The sequence below is a fragment of the Plectropomus leopardus genome, chromosome 19 (genome assembly GCF_026936395.1).
Source record: "Plectropomus leopardus strain MGB_pleo_1.0 chromosome 19, ASM2693639v1, whole genome shotgun sequence".
Taxonomy (NCBI): domain Eukaryota; kingdom Metazoa; phylum Chordata; class Actinopteri; order Perciformes; family Serranidae; genus Plectropomus; species Plectropomus leopardus.
In genome coordinates, this window is record NC_142194.1 from 28,368,464 (window position 1) to 28,381,538 (window position 13,075).

General features: G+C 37.4%; 1 protein-coding gene across 1 annotated transcript in view; it reads right to left on the reverse strand.

Annotated features, from left to right (window-relative positions):
- Positions 1 to 509: 509 nt before the first annotated feature.
- Positions 510 to 13,075, reverse strand: part of mtr (5-methyltetrahydrofolate-homocysteine methyltransferase) — a 41,096-nt gene continuing 28,530 nt past the window's right edge. The window contains exons 27-33 of the mRNA XM_088069744.1: positions 11,075 to 11,150; positions 10,770 to 10,925; positions 9,868 to 10,067; positions 7,838 to 8,038; positions 7,527 to 7,719; positions 4,164 to 4,276; positions 510 to 2,713 (exon numbers count right to left, since the gene is read on the reverse strand). Coding sequence (XP_087925870.1) covers positions 2,624 to 2,713; positions 4,164 to 4,276; positions 7,527 to 7,719; positions 7,838 to 8,038; positions 9,868 to 10,067; positions 10,770 to 10,925; positions 11,075 to 11,150 — 1,029 coding nt within the window. The 3' untranslated portion in view covers positions 510 to 2,623. The remainder of the gene's footprint in view (positions 2,714 to 4,163; positions 4,277 to 7,526; positions 7,720 to 7,837; positions 8,039 to 9,867; positions 10,068 to 10,769; positions 10,926 to 11,074; positions 11,151 to 13,075) is intronic.

Consider the following 13,075-nt stretch of genomic DNA (forward strand, 5'->3'; position numbering starts at 1 on the left):
TGTGACCTATTTATTATTGGGCTGCAGATCACACTAAAAAGTCATTTTTCCCTGAGACGTGCAGCCAAACACTCTCTGGCACTGATGGGTCTCTGAAGTTGGTTTTGTCTTTACTGATTTTTTATCTTTTTTATCATCGTCACAATGTCAGCAGACTGATGTTAACTAAGACCAAAGGATGAATGAAACTTAACTTCAAAAGACGACAGCTCTCGTAATGAAGTGTTTGTCGTCTTTGAAGAATTTGGTGAACTCATATCCTTCTAGTTTTTATGTTTTTTTCTTCTCCTTACAGCGTGCCACAGCAGCAGCTCATCAACATCCATTTCTGTGGAGTGCGTAGCGTGTGCTCTGCGCCGCTGTTTACAAAACTTTATCATTCAGCAGTGTGAATGCTCACATCGGTGTTCTTATGGTTACTGTTAGTTGTAGTGCTCGGTGTGTCTTCTTTTCCACATGCAGGAGGGTGGCCCTCTGCTGCCAATTAGACAGAATGCAGGTTAACGGCACTGGTTTCACTTTTTATTGCTTTCAAAAAACTCACTTTGAAATGTGCCTTTTTAAATTATTAATATAAGCAAACTTAAACCTTAAAATATGCAGCAGTTAAGTAAGTAAACTCCAGCCTCCATGCAAATGTTGATGATGTTAAAACCTTTCAACAAGAACAATAAAGTAATAATTAAAAAGAAATTAAAAAAACAATGAAATGAAACAATGAAACACCTGTATGCAAACAACTAAACTTTGACTTCCACATACAAACCTAAAATTTAAAAAGCTTTATAAACCACATTTATAACCACAGAAAATGGGGGAAAAAAACCTTCTCTTTTCACTTCAACAGAGAAAAAAAAATCTACACATTTTCAAAAATGTATAACTATTCCATTAAGACATAAATACTGATGTACTGCCCCTGTTTAGTCAATGGAAAAAAATGTTTTAATATTAAGCAATTTGAAGTATTACTAACAGTGGTACATCTTGTTGGCAACGTATTAACTAGGAATGGGCACGAGTACTCAAGTTCTTTTTTGTGCATCAGGTTTACAAAGTTGCTCTTTGCCTTTTTTTCCCATTTTTTGTTAAACAAATCGCACCTTTGTGCCTCGGGTTCAAAGATATAAGTATCTGTGAAAGGCCCTGAATGCAGCCCAAGAAAAGGGATGTAACTCCATGTTTAAAAGCGTTAAATTCCTGTATTCTGGTGAATTTTTAATGCACATGTTTGAGTCTTTCATTTTGTTAAAATAAAAATCCTTTGCTATTTTTATGTTTTTTTAAGGAGGGGGACAAATGCACATGTTGTAAATATTGCATCCCCTCTGAAATGTACACCTATACACAAAAGAGATAACTTTTTTTGTTGATTTTACTTTGCGGCAAAAAGGTCTAAATGCTCAAAGTCTGAACTTCCCGAAGGTTTCATGTCCAAGAAAAAAAACAAAACAAAATAACACCAATTATTATTATCATTAATAATACTTCATTGAGATTTAATATTTACAGAAATAAATAAAATACCATCTCATAATTTCTATACATGGAATATTTTGCTTTATTTCTACTTAGTTTATATTTATGAATAAAAATAATTGTTTTGTGCATCAGGTTTAATGCTGCTGCTGTGATAGCTCATGTTAAGCAGGCAGACGTCACACAGACGGTCAGGAGAGCAGTTCAGGACACCTGTCCTCCAGCACAGCGTCTTACCTGTGGAATGGCAGCAACAAAAAGTTTGCTGATTTTTCTTACTGCATGCTACCTCTGAATTTATGGTTTAACCCTTTGAAACCTTAACATTCCTTTCACAAGTGTTTGAAACCGGAGCAAATCGGTTTGATTTCTTTGAAAAATGTGGCTGACAAGGCAATGAGCAACTTAGCAAGAGATGTCCTGCAAAATTTGTAAAAAGAGAGAGCGAAAGAGTGCACTAGAGAGAAAAATGAGACATAATAATTATTCATTTATAATTATATATTTAAAGTGAAATAAATTTACATTTTTAGCATTTTTTTCAAACCATTTCCCACTCTATTAACCATTTTTCTTTTCTTTTTTTGTGTGCTAATGGAAATAATTAAAAAGCCCATCCCTAGTATTAAGTGGCTTTACCCCAACCCAGGAAACAGTGCTAAAATAATAATGATGTTAAAACTGAGTAAAAATAACAGTAATTATCATTTTAACAGCACGACGAATACATTTGACTGTGATGTAACACCAACACATTATTTCACTTCATTTGTGACCTGATGGAAAAATAAAGGAAATAAAGGAATGATCGTATCATGACATTCAATGAGTGTGAGTGTGAGTGTGTGTGTGTGTGTGTGTGTGTGTGTGTGTGTGTGTGTGTGTGTGTGTGTATGAGTGTGTAGTGTTCCACAGTATTAAGTCTGTCATTACCTGCTGGCATAGAGGACTGTCAAAAGTTCTAGTTTCCTGAAATGTAAAGTACAAATGTTGAGTAAAGTGATAAGACCTGGTGTGTTTTCACAGGTGCACTATGGGAGGTCAGTGAATCCCTCCCTGTGTAAGCAGACACAGTGGAATGTGTGTTGTCTGTGCCGTGCTCGGATCTCTCTGCACTCCACTGTACTGCTGGAGTGATCACACTCTACGCCTCACTGTCATAGCCCAGGATGGGAGCCAGCCATCTCTCCACCTCCTTCACACACATGTCTTTCCTCCTCGCGTAGTCCTCCACCTGAGGACAAGAGCAGAGAAAATGCAAGTTAAGCTTCATTTTGTGTCCCGAGTCCTCTCTGTAATAAATCCTCCATCAAAAGATTTGTTCGAACTACAAGCAAAATCCTTTGCTGGGTTTCTATTAACCCTCAAATTTAAATTGCAAATATAAAATATGCCAGATGGAAACACGTCAATTTGATAAAAAAAAAAAAAGTATTTATATTTATTGCAAAAAAGGTTTTAATGCTTACATGAGGTGGTATTTCAGGCTATTCGAAAAAGCCATATTTGGCAAAAGTGCAATGGAAACACTTTTGTGTCTTTTCTAGGTCACATGATGGTATCGCTATGTGCTTGTCAGTAGGAACTATCTCCCTCATGATGCAGCATACAAGAGGTGTTATTGCATCGCATAACTCTTCAAAAGTTGAGCGGATCATCTACAAGTTTTGAATCCACAGTTCCTCTGTGAACCTGCTCCATAACACGCCTACCTGTCCTTGGATTGGAAATAATGACCGCTAGTGTGGTGGCTGCAATAGAAATAAAGCTGCTAATGTTTTGAACATCCATCGCCATTCTTCTTGGAATGTTATCACCAGAGGAGAAGTCGCAGAACATCACTCAGTAACATCATAGTGACATAATTGTGTTTTATCAACATTTTGAAAATATTGCTTGTATCGCTATATTTTCTCTTACCAGAAAACTAAGAGAAAATATAAGAGAAATTTAAGAGAATGTTGCTTTGGCCCATTGTATATCAGATATTGATACAATATTAAAGGAATATGTTGAATTTGTCAGGAAAACGATTTAAAACGTCAAATTGTCTGCGGTTGAAATGTTTTCAAAATAAGAGTTTGAGTGGAGATGCATGTGTTTGGGAAGCACTGAGCATACCACCAGATAAATGAGACAAGAATTACACTGCACCAGCACTACGAGTTTGTAAACTGATGTTTTGATATAGTAATGTTGTTGTTTAACAGGTTCCCTGATAACTTCAATCTATGATGAATATTTGCCATTTGTGGATTTTCCATTCACTGTAGAAGCATGTGTGAAAAACAAAGTTTCCTTCATGAATTCAATTAAAAGCATGGCGATTATCAATACACAACTGTTCATTTAGTGGATGAGGTATTTCCTTAATGTTACATTAATACTATGATGTTGTCCTCCTGGCTTTTGTGGCATATTTAAAATCAGTCTGTGATTCTTTCCCAGAGTTCTCCAAACAAAGAGGGAGAGATCTATCCATATCTGTCCATATCCATTTGTGACACAGGCTGCAAACCTGTGTTCATCAAACTTACTCAGTGTTAGCCAAGAATTCACAAAACACCAACATTTATGTGATGTGATAGTATTTAGGAGTTCTGGGGCTTCAGGTATCTTTTTAACATGAACAACATTTTCTGTGGCTATCCATAGAAGATAAAGATGAGGATGTTAATCTGAACCTGCTCCTTGGTGATCTTCCCCACAGCGAAGTATGTGGCCTGAGGGTTGGAGAAGTAAAGTCCAGACACAGAGGCAGCGGGCGTCATGGCCAAGGACTCTGTCAGGCAAACACCTGCACACACAGACAAAACACGTGTATACTTATTATGACATACGCATACAGCCAAGAAGACAAATCATCTATTGGTAACAGGCACACAAAATGTCAAAGTACACACATATTGCACAATGAGATCAAAGCAGGTGTGTCACTGTCATTTAAAATCTGAATATTTTATCACCCTCCACAGAAAAGGCTGAAAGCCTAAATTTCTTTCATTCTGTATTAGACTTGGCCTTTTGTAGTCTGATTTGATTAAAGCAATTTTAAATAGATTGCCTCTTTTGGTGCTGAATTTCCAAAAAAAATAATTAAGTGTCCATTAACGTAGCATAATCTGGTTACTGTCAAAAATGACATGACCTAATTTAATTCCACATATAATATCTGGACCCTGTGAGACTGATTTTGATCCTCCCATGGAAAAGGGGTTTGGATGCCAAAGTGTCACTGCTTCAAAACTGGCTCAGAATCTTTGTTGCATCTCTTTTTCTCTCCAATATTGCATCTCTCCACTGTCGCTTAAAAAAAACTCAATTAGATATTCAAATAGCCACCTCAAAAATATATCTATGTTCAAAGAAGAGCTTAAGTTTAGGTAAAAATGTTGCCATTTACTTTATGTCATCAAAAAGAGCAAACCCCACCTGCACAATGGTTTCATTTTCTTATTTTTCTTTTTCTTGTTTTGTACAATTGTCTGTAGGAATCGATAACAAAATTAAAAATATTTAAAAAGAAATCTTTGGTATTCTTATCATATGTATATACAATAATGATTATTGAGTAGTATGTATGTTAATATCGTCCAGATCTTGACCATGTGATGATACAGTAGCTAGTTTGGGCGCAAAATCTGTCAGTAGGGCCCGTCATAGTATTGTGCACTGGGGTCCGTCGAAGCTACCTTACAACACTGTGTGTGTGTGTGTGTGTGTGTGAGTGTGTGTGTGTGTCTGTGTCTGTGTGTCTGTGTGTCTGTGTGTGTAGTTGAAAATTGAAAATGTCTAAAAGTAAATGCCTGTATGTTGGTGAAATTAAACAATAAAAGTCCAACAGTATCAGCGAAGATTTGCGTTCAGCAGCTGTCTGTGTGTATCACTGTGCTGCTGTCGGACCATCAGCTGTTTGATCAGTGATAATGAAACGCTGTGGAAGCACATACGACTCGGTTGTCAAACACTCAGCTGTATTCTAGAGCCAAAGTCGTTCTCTGCATTACATGATTGTTTAACACTTCTGTGGCCGCAGTGTTTTGGCATTACATTTTCCTTGGTGTCCTGAGAGCGTCAGACAGAGCCCAACAGAGCGTGAGACTCAGGCCAGATGCATGAGAGTTGGCAACCCAGGTGGGGAGAGGATTAACAGAATTTTTCAATAACCGACATAACCAACATGGGCAGGATTACAAAGGTAAGAGGTTCTTAATGTCGATTTCAACTGAGTTTCGATGAATTGCCCAGCCCTAACCTCAAAGCATTCTTGAGATATCTTGTTCACAAGAATGCCTGGCCGGCCAGACAATCAACAAATATAATGCCTCCGGCCTGGGCTGTCACCGGCAGAAAGGCATTAAAAGTCAAAATGAGATCATTATTATTTATATTGTGGCTGAAAATCAACACACCTACATGGAGAAGCAACCTTTCACTTTCCATCTGGACTACACTGGGATGTGGTCCAATAACACATCCTGAGCCCCCCACCTTCCTCCACCATGTATGTATATCAAATGATGATCGTTTAAGACAGTCTGATGAGTCTGGCAGCAGCTCGGCTGAGCCTGACAAGATGCAATGATCTGAGGAAAGCTGAACACACAGACTGACTGATAGTTAAAGAGATACAACGGCGAGCTGATATACAGTCTACTGTACACTCTGCCTTCAGATGGAGGCCAGCTATCCGTCAGCCAAAAACGTCTCTCTGCTCGCTCAGCCAAGCAGACAAATTGACATTTTTACATCTGAAAGTACAGATTTTCAAGCACTCATATATATATATATATATATATATATATATATATATATATATATATATATATATATATATATATATATATATATATATATATATATATATATATATATATATACATGCTGCAAGGTCAACATCGTCTGTGGTCACACATATCAATGTGGCGAGTCTGACTGTATCTCATGCCCATGTTTCTATACATGCCTCTGGGTACCCGTCAAGTTGCACTTACATTTTACACCCATGTCTGTGAAAACACAGATGCTTCAAACACATCCTCCCCTAGCAGCACAGAAGATTTCTACAGTCAGATCAGTTTCAGGTTTAGTGTCACCAATTCAGTATCTGCCCAAATGTCTCCCCTTCTGTTCCTGAGTTATGACATTGAATAACGGCCAGAAAAGCGTTATGATGTCACCCTAATGGTGACATCAACTTTTGGATTTCAAACATTATCACTTCAGTATTTAATCCTATTAGACATTTGTGTAAATTCTATCATAATTTGCATTTTAATTCTTGAGTTATGGCCAAAAACATGTTTCATGACGCGTGTTAAAGTTCAAATGACAGAGCAGCAGCCGAAAGGGAAACTTTTTTCACTATGGGCTTTGCCTCACAAGCTGTATATAGGCTGCCCTATATTATTGGTGAAGATTGTCGGGGCAATAAGTAACCTGAGGGAGCACCTGCAAACCCTGGTCAGGACTGAAAAGGGCACAGATGACTTCCAAGCAGGGGAAGCAGGATAAAATATAACATTATTACACCTAGCAGTGCCATTCTGTAAACAAAAGAATTCCATCTATAGTGCGACTAAAACTGAAACTAATGCCAGCCTTACACAAACCCCTTTTCAAGCTGTTTAACCAATGACACTCAACTTAAGGCCCGCAAGCCAAATCTGGCCCCAAACAGGGTACTGGGTGACCCCCCCAACCACTTTCTAATTCATGTAAAAAATAAAGTTATTCACATTGGGAATTATTTTTGTATTTTTAGTATAGATAAGGTGCCAGAGTGCATAAAACTGCATCAAGATAGAGCTTGCTGATTAAAAAAAGTAAAATCTTAGAAACTTCCTAAAATGCTAAAAGCATCCTTAAATCCTAGAAATGTCCTAAAATCCTGGAAATGTTCTAAAATCCCAAAAATGTCCTTAAATCTAACAAATGTCCTAAAATCCCACAAACATCCTAAAATCCTAGAGAAGTCCTATAGGACATCTGTTAGGTCTCCATCTATCAAATGAGGTAACACGAAGTGAAACTGTTGGTGCTCTCACCAATCTTCTCCTGGATCCCAGCCTGGCTCCACATGATGGTCTTCTCCGTGTGGTCAGGCTGGCTGGGGTAGCCAGCTGCAGGTCTGATGCCCTTGTATCGAATTCTGTGGAGGTCTGAGGCCTGCAGAGTCTCGTCACTGCTGTAGCCCCACAGTTCCTTGCGCACTCGAGAATGGAGCTCCTCAGCAAAGGCCTGAAGGACAGACGGGAGAAACACCGCAGCACCAGCAGTCAGCATGTCATCCTGCACCAGTGATGCAAAACCAGTAGTGATAGAGCAGTGGTGTGTTAGCAAGCTGTCCATACTGTACCTCAGCCAGTCGGTCAGCCAGGGCTTTGACCATGATGCTGTTGTAGTCGTCTCCCTTTGACTGGAACTGCTGACTCAGCTCCTCAGCTCCAAACACCCCCACAGCAAACACACCGATGTAGTCTGCAACACCGCTGTCCACCGGCGCCACAAAGTCTGACAGACACAGGTAGGGCTCTGAACTGGAGCTGTCCTTCTCCACCTGCATGCAGATAGACACACACACACACACACACACACACACACACACACACACACACACACACACACACAGGAATTGAAAATGCACTACAATCCATTTCTGACTCTAACTCTTAAGTCACATTCAGAATCTGAATAATAGCATATTATTAAAATCTAAAGGACTACATCTGGCAAAAATCTAGGCACCAAACATCATCTAGCTGTTGCCTCCTCAGAGTAAAGCAGAACTTCTCAATTTTATAGACTGTTAAACAACAAAAAGGGTTCTCAAAATGCCAAGGGTAGTTACACAGGAATGTCATATTTGAGTTAAAACTGCATTCGTTTGTTTCTGTTTATTATCTTTTCAGAAATACCCCTTGTGTCTGTGATGACTGTCAAAAAACACGACCACAACAGAGGCACCCGGTGGATCAGTGGTTAGAGCAGGTGCCCCATGTACAGAGGCTGTGTCCTTGCCCTTTGCTGCATGTTGCCCTCTCTTGCTTTCTCTCCCCATCTCATATTAAGCTCTCCTATCAATTAAAGGCATAAAAGCCCAAATAATAATTTAATAAATAAAAAATAAATAAATATAACCACAACAAAAGACAGAGATGCATCCATTGTGAATTCTGGGCCGATGCCAATGTTTTGGTGGTTGTTGTTTATTTTGTTTTTGTTGTTATTATCCCATTTTTTTGCCAGGGAAACAAAGAAATCTTCATTATAAAGTAACCTCAACTTTGAAAATCATTAACACTACCTTTGAAACAAATTAAATCAAAATGATTTATGAAATAACCTTTTATATGACCTTCCACATGAAAAACATATATTTAACCTTTAGGGCCCGCTTTAACAGTACACCCACTTATATCGCTCTGTGTACAAAAAGATTATCACAGCCTCATTTTTTTGTGTGCAGTGTCAATTACTGCTCAGAAAACTCTTCACAGACACATTTCAAAATCAGGCTATAAAAATGATGAGCTGATTTTTTAACCAACATCAGTCCTCATCATAAATATCAAATATTAATTTTGATATTTCAATAATTAATTTTTGTTTTTAGAATTTCATCCCTTTAAATGCCATTTTTTATTATGTTTTTTGATGAAAAAAAAAACATACAAAAAAACACAAAAAAACAATTTTCAATATACTTTTTGATGATGACAGTCTGGGATATGTCAATGATTAGCAGCAACATTCATTGTGACAGTGCACCTAGTGGAAATAGCATTTATTTTCTCCATATGCTAAATATGGTAAAAATGACATCATCAGGTAGAAAACAGTGCAAATGACATATTCATACGTAAAAGCCCAGAATGACACCCAGAAATAATACAATGTATGTTTTTATGCTTTGATGGCTGTGGGACCAAAAATGTCAGGTTGAATGGGTTTCAATGGAGCATTTTTTGTTACTTACAGTCTGAATGTAACTATTTAGTTTCCACAGTGTATTTTAGACTTATTGTTGGAGCTGAGCTGGAAATTCTACAAGTAAGACTAAACAACAGTCTTTTTATGCCAGATGCACGAACACAGCAAAAATGATAAAAAAAATGAAGAATAAAAAGCTGATGTCAATAAAGACATGCTGGCAATAGCCCCATAGGGTTAAAAGTAAGAATTATTATTAATCCTAAAGCACTTTTTCTTTTTGTTGCTGGTGAGGTTATTTTCTTGTACTTTTTACTAATTTCTTGCAGATTTTTACGTCATTCCTTCTTATGTTGCTTATTGCCTTCTTCCCATGTTTTTAAAATAAATCAAGTTTAGGTTTCAAAAGGTTAAAGCAATAAAATGAAATATACTGCAGCTGTTTATGAAGCTTACCTGTTGTCTCAAGCCATGGAACGTGGCGATAGGCGTGGTATCTTTGTGTACAGTGACGTCATTTTTGTACACAATGATGTCATCACCATTACTCTGAGCACGCCAGAACCCCACCAGGCCCCGCCCCTCCAGACTCCCGCTGTCAATCATCTGGTGGAGCAGTAACTGGGCATCATCAAAGACTCGCCGAGCCTCCGGACCTGCAGGAGGTAAATGTTACTGTTGGGTCAGACATGGTTTCCCCTGATTACGTGGCAGGATGTCATTTCACTGATTCACTGCTGGTTGCCTGATGAAGGTCTCGCAATGAAATGTCACATTAAAATTAAAATAAAAATTATTTGCAAGTTAGACAGTGTGCAGAAGTTTTTCTCTAAGTTGTGCACTGCTTTTCACCTGTTTGGAAGTGGTGTGCAAAAAATAAATCAATAAAAGTGACAAGAAAATGACTGGAAAAATAGCTGTGGGGAGATTATCAGATATAATCCAAAAGAAAGAAAAGAAAAGAAAAGAAAAACTATATTTATAATTCATACAGAAACTTTCTTTTCTCACTTTCTCAGGGTCATTTTTTTGTCTCTCTCATTTTTACAAAAACTTTTTCTGTGTATTTTTAGGACATTTTATTCTATATTTTTCTTGTCAAGTTGTTCATTGCTTTTTTTCCCATGTGTTGAAAGAAGAAAACACGCAACTTTGCTCAGGTTTTTAAGGAGTTAACCTTAACAACTTGATTATTTTTGTTACAACAAATGAGAAAGAAAAATCTTAAACTACAGTACTGAATAATCTTCCAAAGTAAGTAAAACTTTTCTTCTTGCTTATTTAAATTAACAAAAGTGAGCTAGACATGTGTTTGTGGGAAGATTTATAATGACCCCTGACAGAGGCTGAACTCGTACCAACAGTCTTGTCGTTGAAGATCTTGGGAAAACCTCTGTTGGGGTATTTTCCTCTCAGCTGCCACACATCGAAGAAAGGTTTCCAGTCGATGAAGTCCAGCAGACTGTTGAGGTCGTACCTGTCAAACACACGGGTGCCCAGGAACTGAGGACACACTGAAACACAAAGAAAGAGCATGCTTGGTTTTTAACACAGAATGTCCTCGAACGTACGTATTCCAACACCTAAGTGAAGCTATATGACATGAGTACTCTTGACAGGGTAGAGATTTCCTTCAAGGACTTTGGAAGTGATGCTAACTTACCTGGCGCTGGCTGGGAGAGCCAGTCTATACGCAAAGCTTTCTCTCTGGCCTGAGAAAGAGACAGATACCGACGATCCTGAGACAACAAGAAGACAGAAGATGAAGAGGAAGGATATTATTTTAAGTAAACTCCATATGATTAACATTAAAATAATGATTTAAAAAATTGCTTTGACTCTTTAAACATCCCATGACCTCATACTTATGTTTGTTTTGTTTTTTTATCTGTTTTGGTTTCCTGCTCATTGTTCCTATAATGTAAAAAAAAATATTCATAACTAAAAAAAAAATAAAAATAAACTTTTGTGTTAGTTTAGTAGTCTATCTTGTCTTGTCTTAATTGATTTTTCATGTTTCCGTGTATGCACTATGTGCTGTGCACTTACATGTATGCATGGATGTGTGTACAAACTGCATAACAACATTAATGTCATCAAATGAAGAGCCATACAGGGTAGGGGTGGGGGTGTGGGTGGGCGGGGTCGGTGGGTTTGATGCTGTACAATTTCTTGTTATCTCTTTTTCAACTCTGATAATTTCTCATCCATTTGTGAGTCTATACACATATGTTTGTACCATTAGAACATATCCCTTTATTTAGTGAGGGGAGGGAGTGACAGTAGATGAGTCTGGAGACAGTTAGAGCATTAATGCATTGCTTTTTCCAGGTCTGAGTGAAAGATTACTGATTAGATTTTGGTTCTAGGTGTGCAGGAGGCAGGACTGGACATCTCCATAGATATGCGGTTGGAAGGTTAGGTCAGAATGGAACATAACTTCCAGATTTCTGGCGGATTATCCGACAGGGGATGGAGGGCATTTACACTGGGGCTGATTTTGAGTTATTGAGTTGAAGAAAATTAAAATGCATGTGCAAACACACCTCCACCCAGATAAGAAGAATATCAGAGGAAAGAAAAACAAACAGTTATATTTGATTCAAACAAGAATGACAGGAAAAGCAGCTGTGGTCAGAAGTTTACATTCATCTGACTGGAAAATTTACAGTTTGTCATTGCAGTTTGAAAACTTGAGTTATTTCTGAAGCTATTTTTCTGGGATAAGATGTTGGTTAATGTTCTTCTGTGTTACAAAACTAATTTCAGCAACTTGGTAAGAATTGTTGCACAAATTTCGAGAAATAAAAAGATTTAGAGATTTTTTTTTTTTAAACTAGGGGAAAAACTTCTAGAGAAAAAGAAAAAAGCTATGGGGGAAAAAAGTATAATTATCCTAATTACATATTTAAAATCACGTTACAGAACTATTGGAGTTTTTAAGTGCCTTTTCCAGATCATATCATTTTTTGTTTTGAGTTTTACTTTCTCCTTTTTTGTTTGTTTTTTTAAAAATAATTTTCAGGTCATTTTCTTATACTTTTTACTAATTTCTGAGTAGTTATTATGTCTTTTTGTCTTTTATGTGTTTTGATGTCAAGCGCTTGGTTCATTTAATTTATTTCTTGTAAAGCATGTTGAGCTGTATTTCTTGTATGAAAGGTGAAATAAAGTTTATTATTATTATTATCAATTTTTGGGTAATTCTTTCGTTGCTCATTTGGCCCCGCGTGTGAATGTCAATCATACGCATTCTCATTGCATTAAAAAAAACGGGTTAGCAGGTTTTTTGTGCAGTGGGAAGGAGGTTTTTGCTTCATTACTCTACTCTATACATTAACGGCGCCCTCCTCGGCTAAGCTGTAACATTTGCTAGCTCAGTTGTGCTAGGTGAGCTAGCTGTAGATGCACTCTTCCGTCTGTGCAGTGAAACATATTTTGGCCTTTCATAGGATTTGCTGATACTAAGAACACAAGACTTTAAGTAGGTTGACGGGTATCTTCAAAAGATTCTATGACCTTATCAAGTTGTTTCTTTTTCATGCAGTATGCATCACACTTCATTTTCAAGTTGTGTGCAAAATGACATTAAATTTGAGAAATAGTTCACTTTGTTAACAAACTACCAAAAATGAGCTTGACTGAAACTGCAGGAGAGAGATTA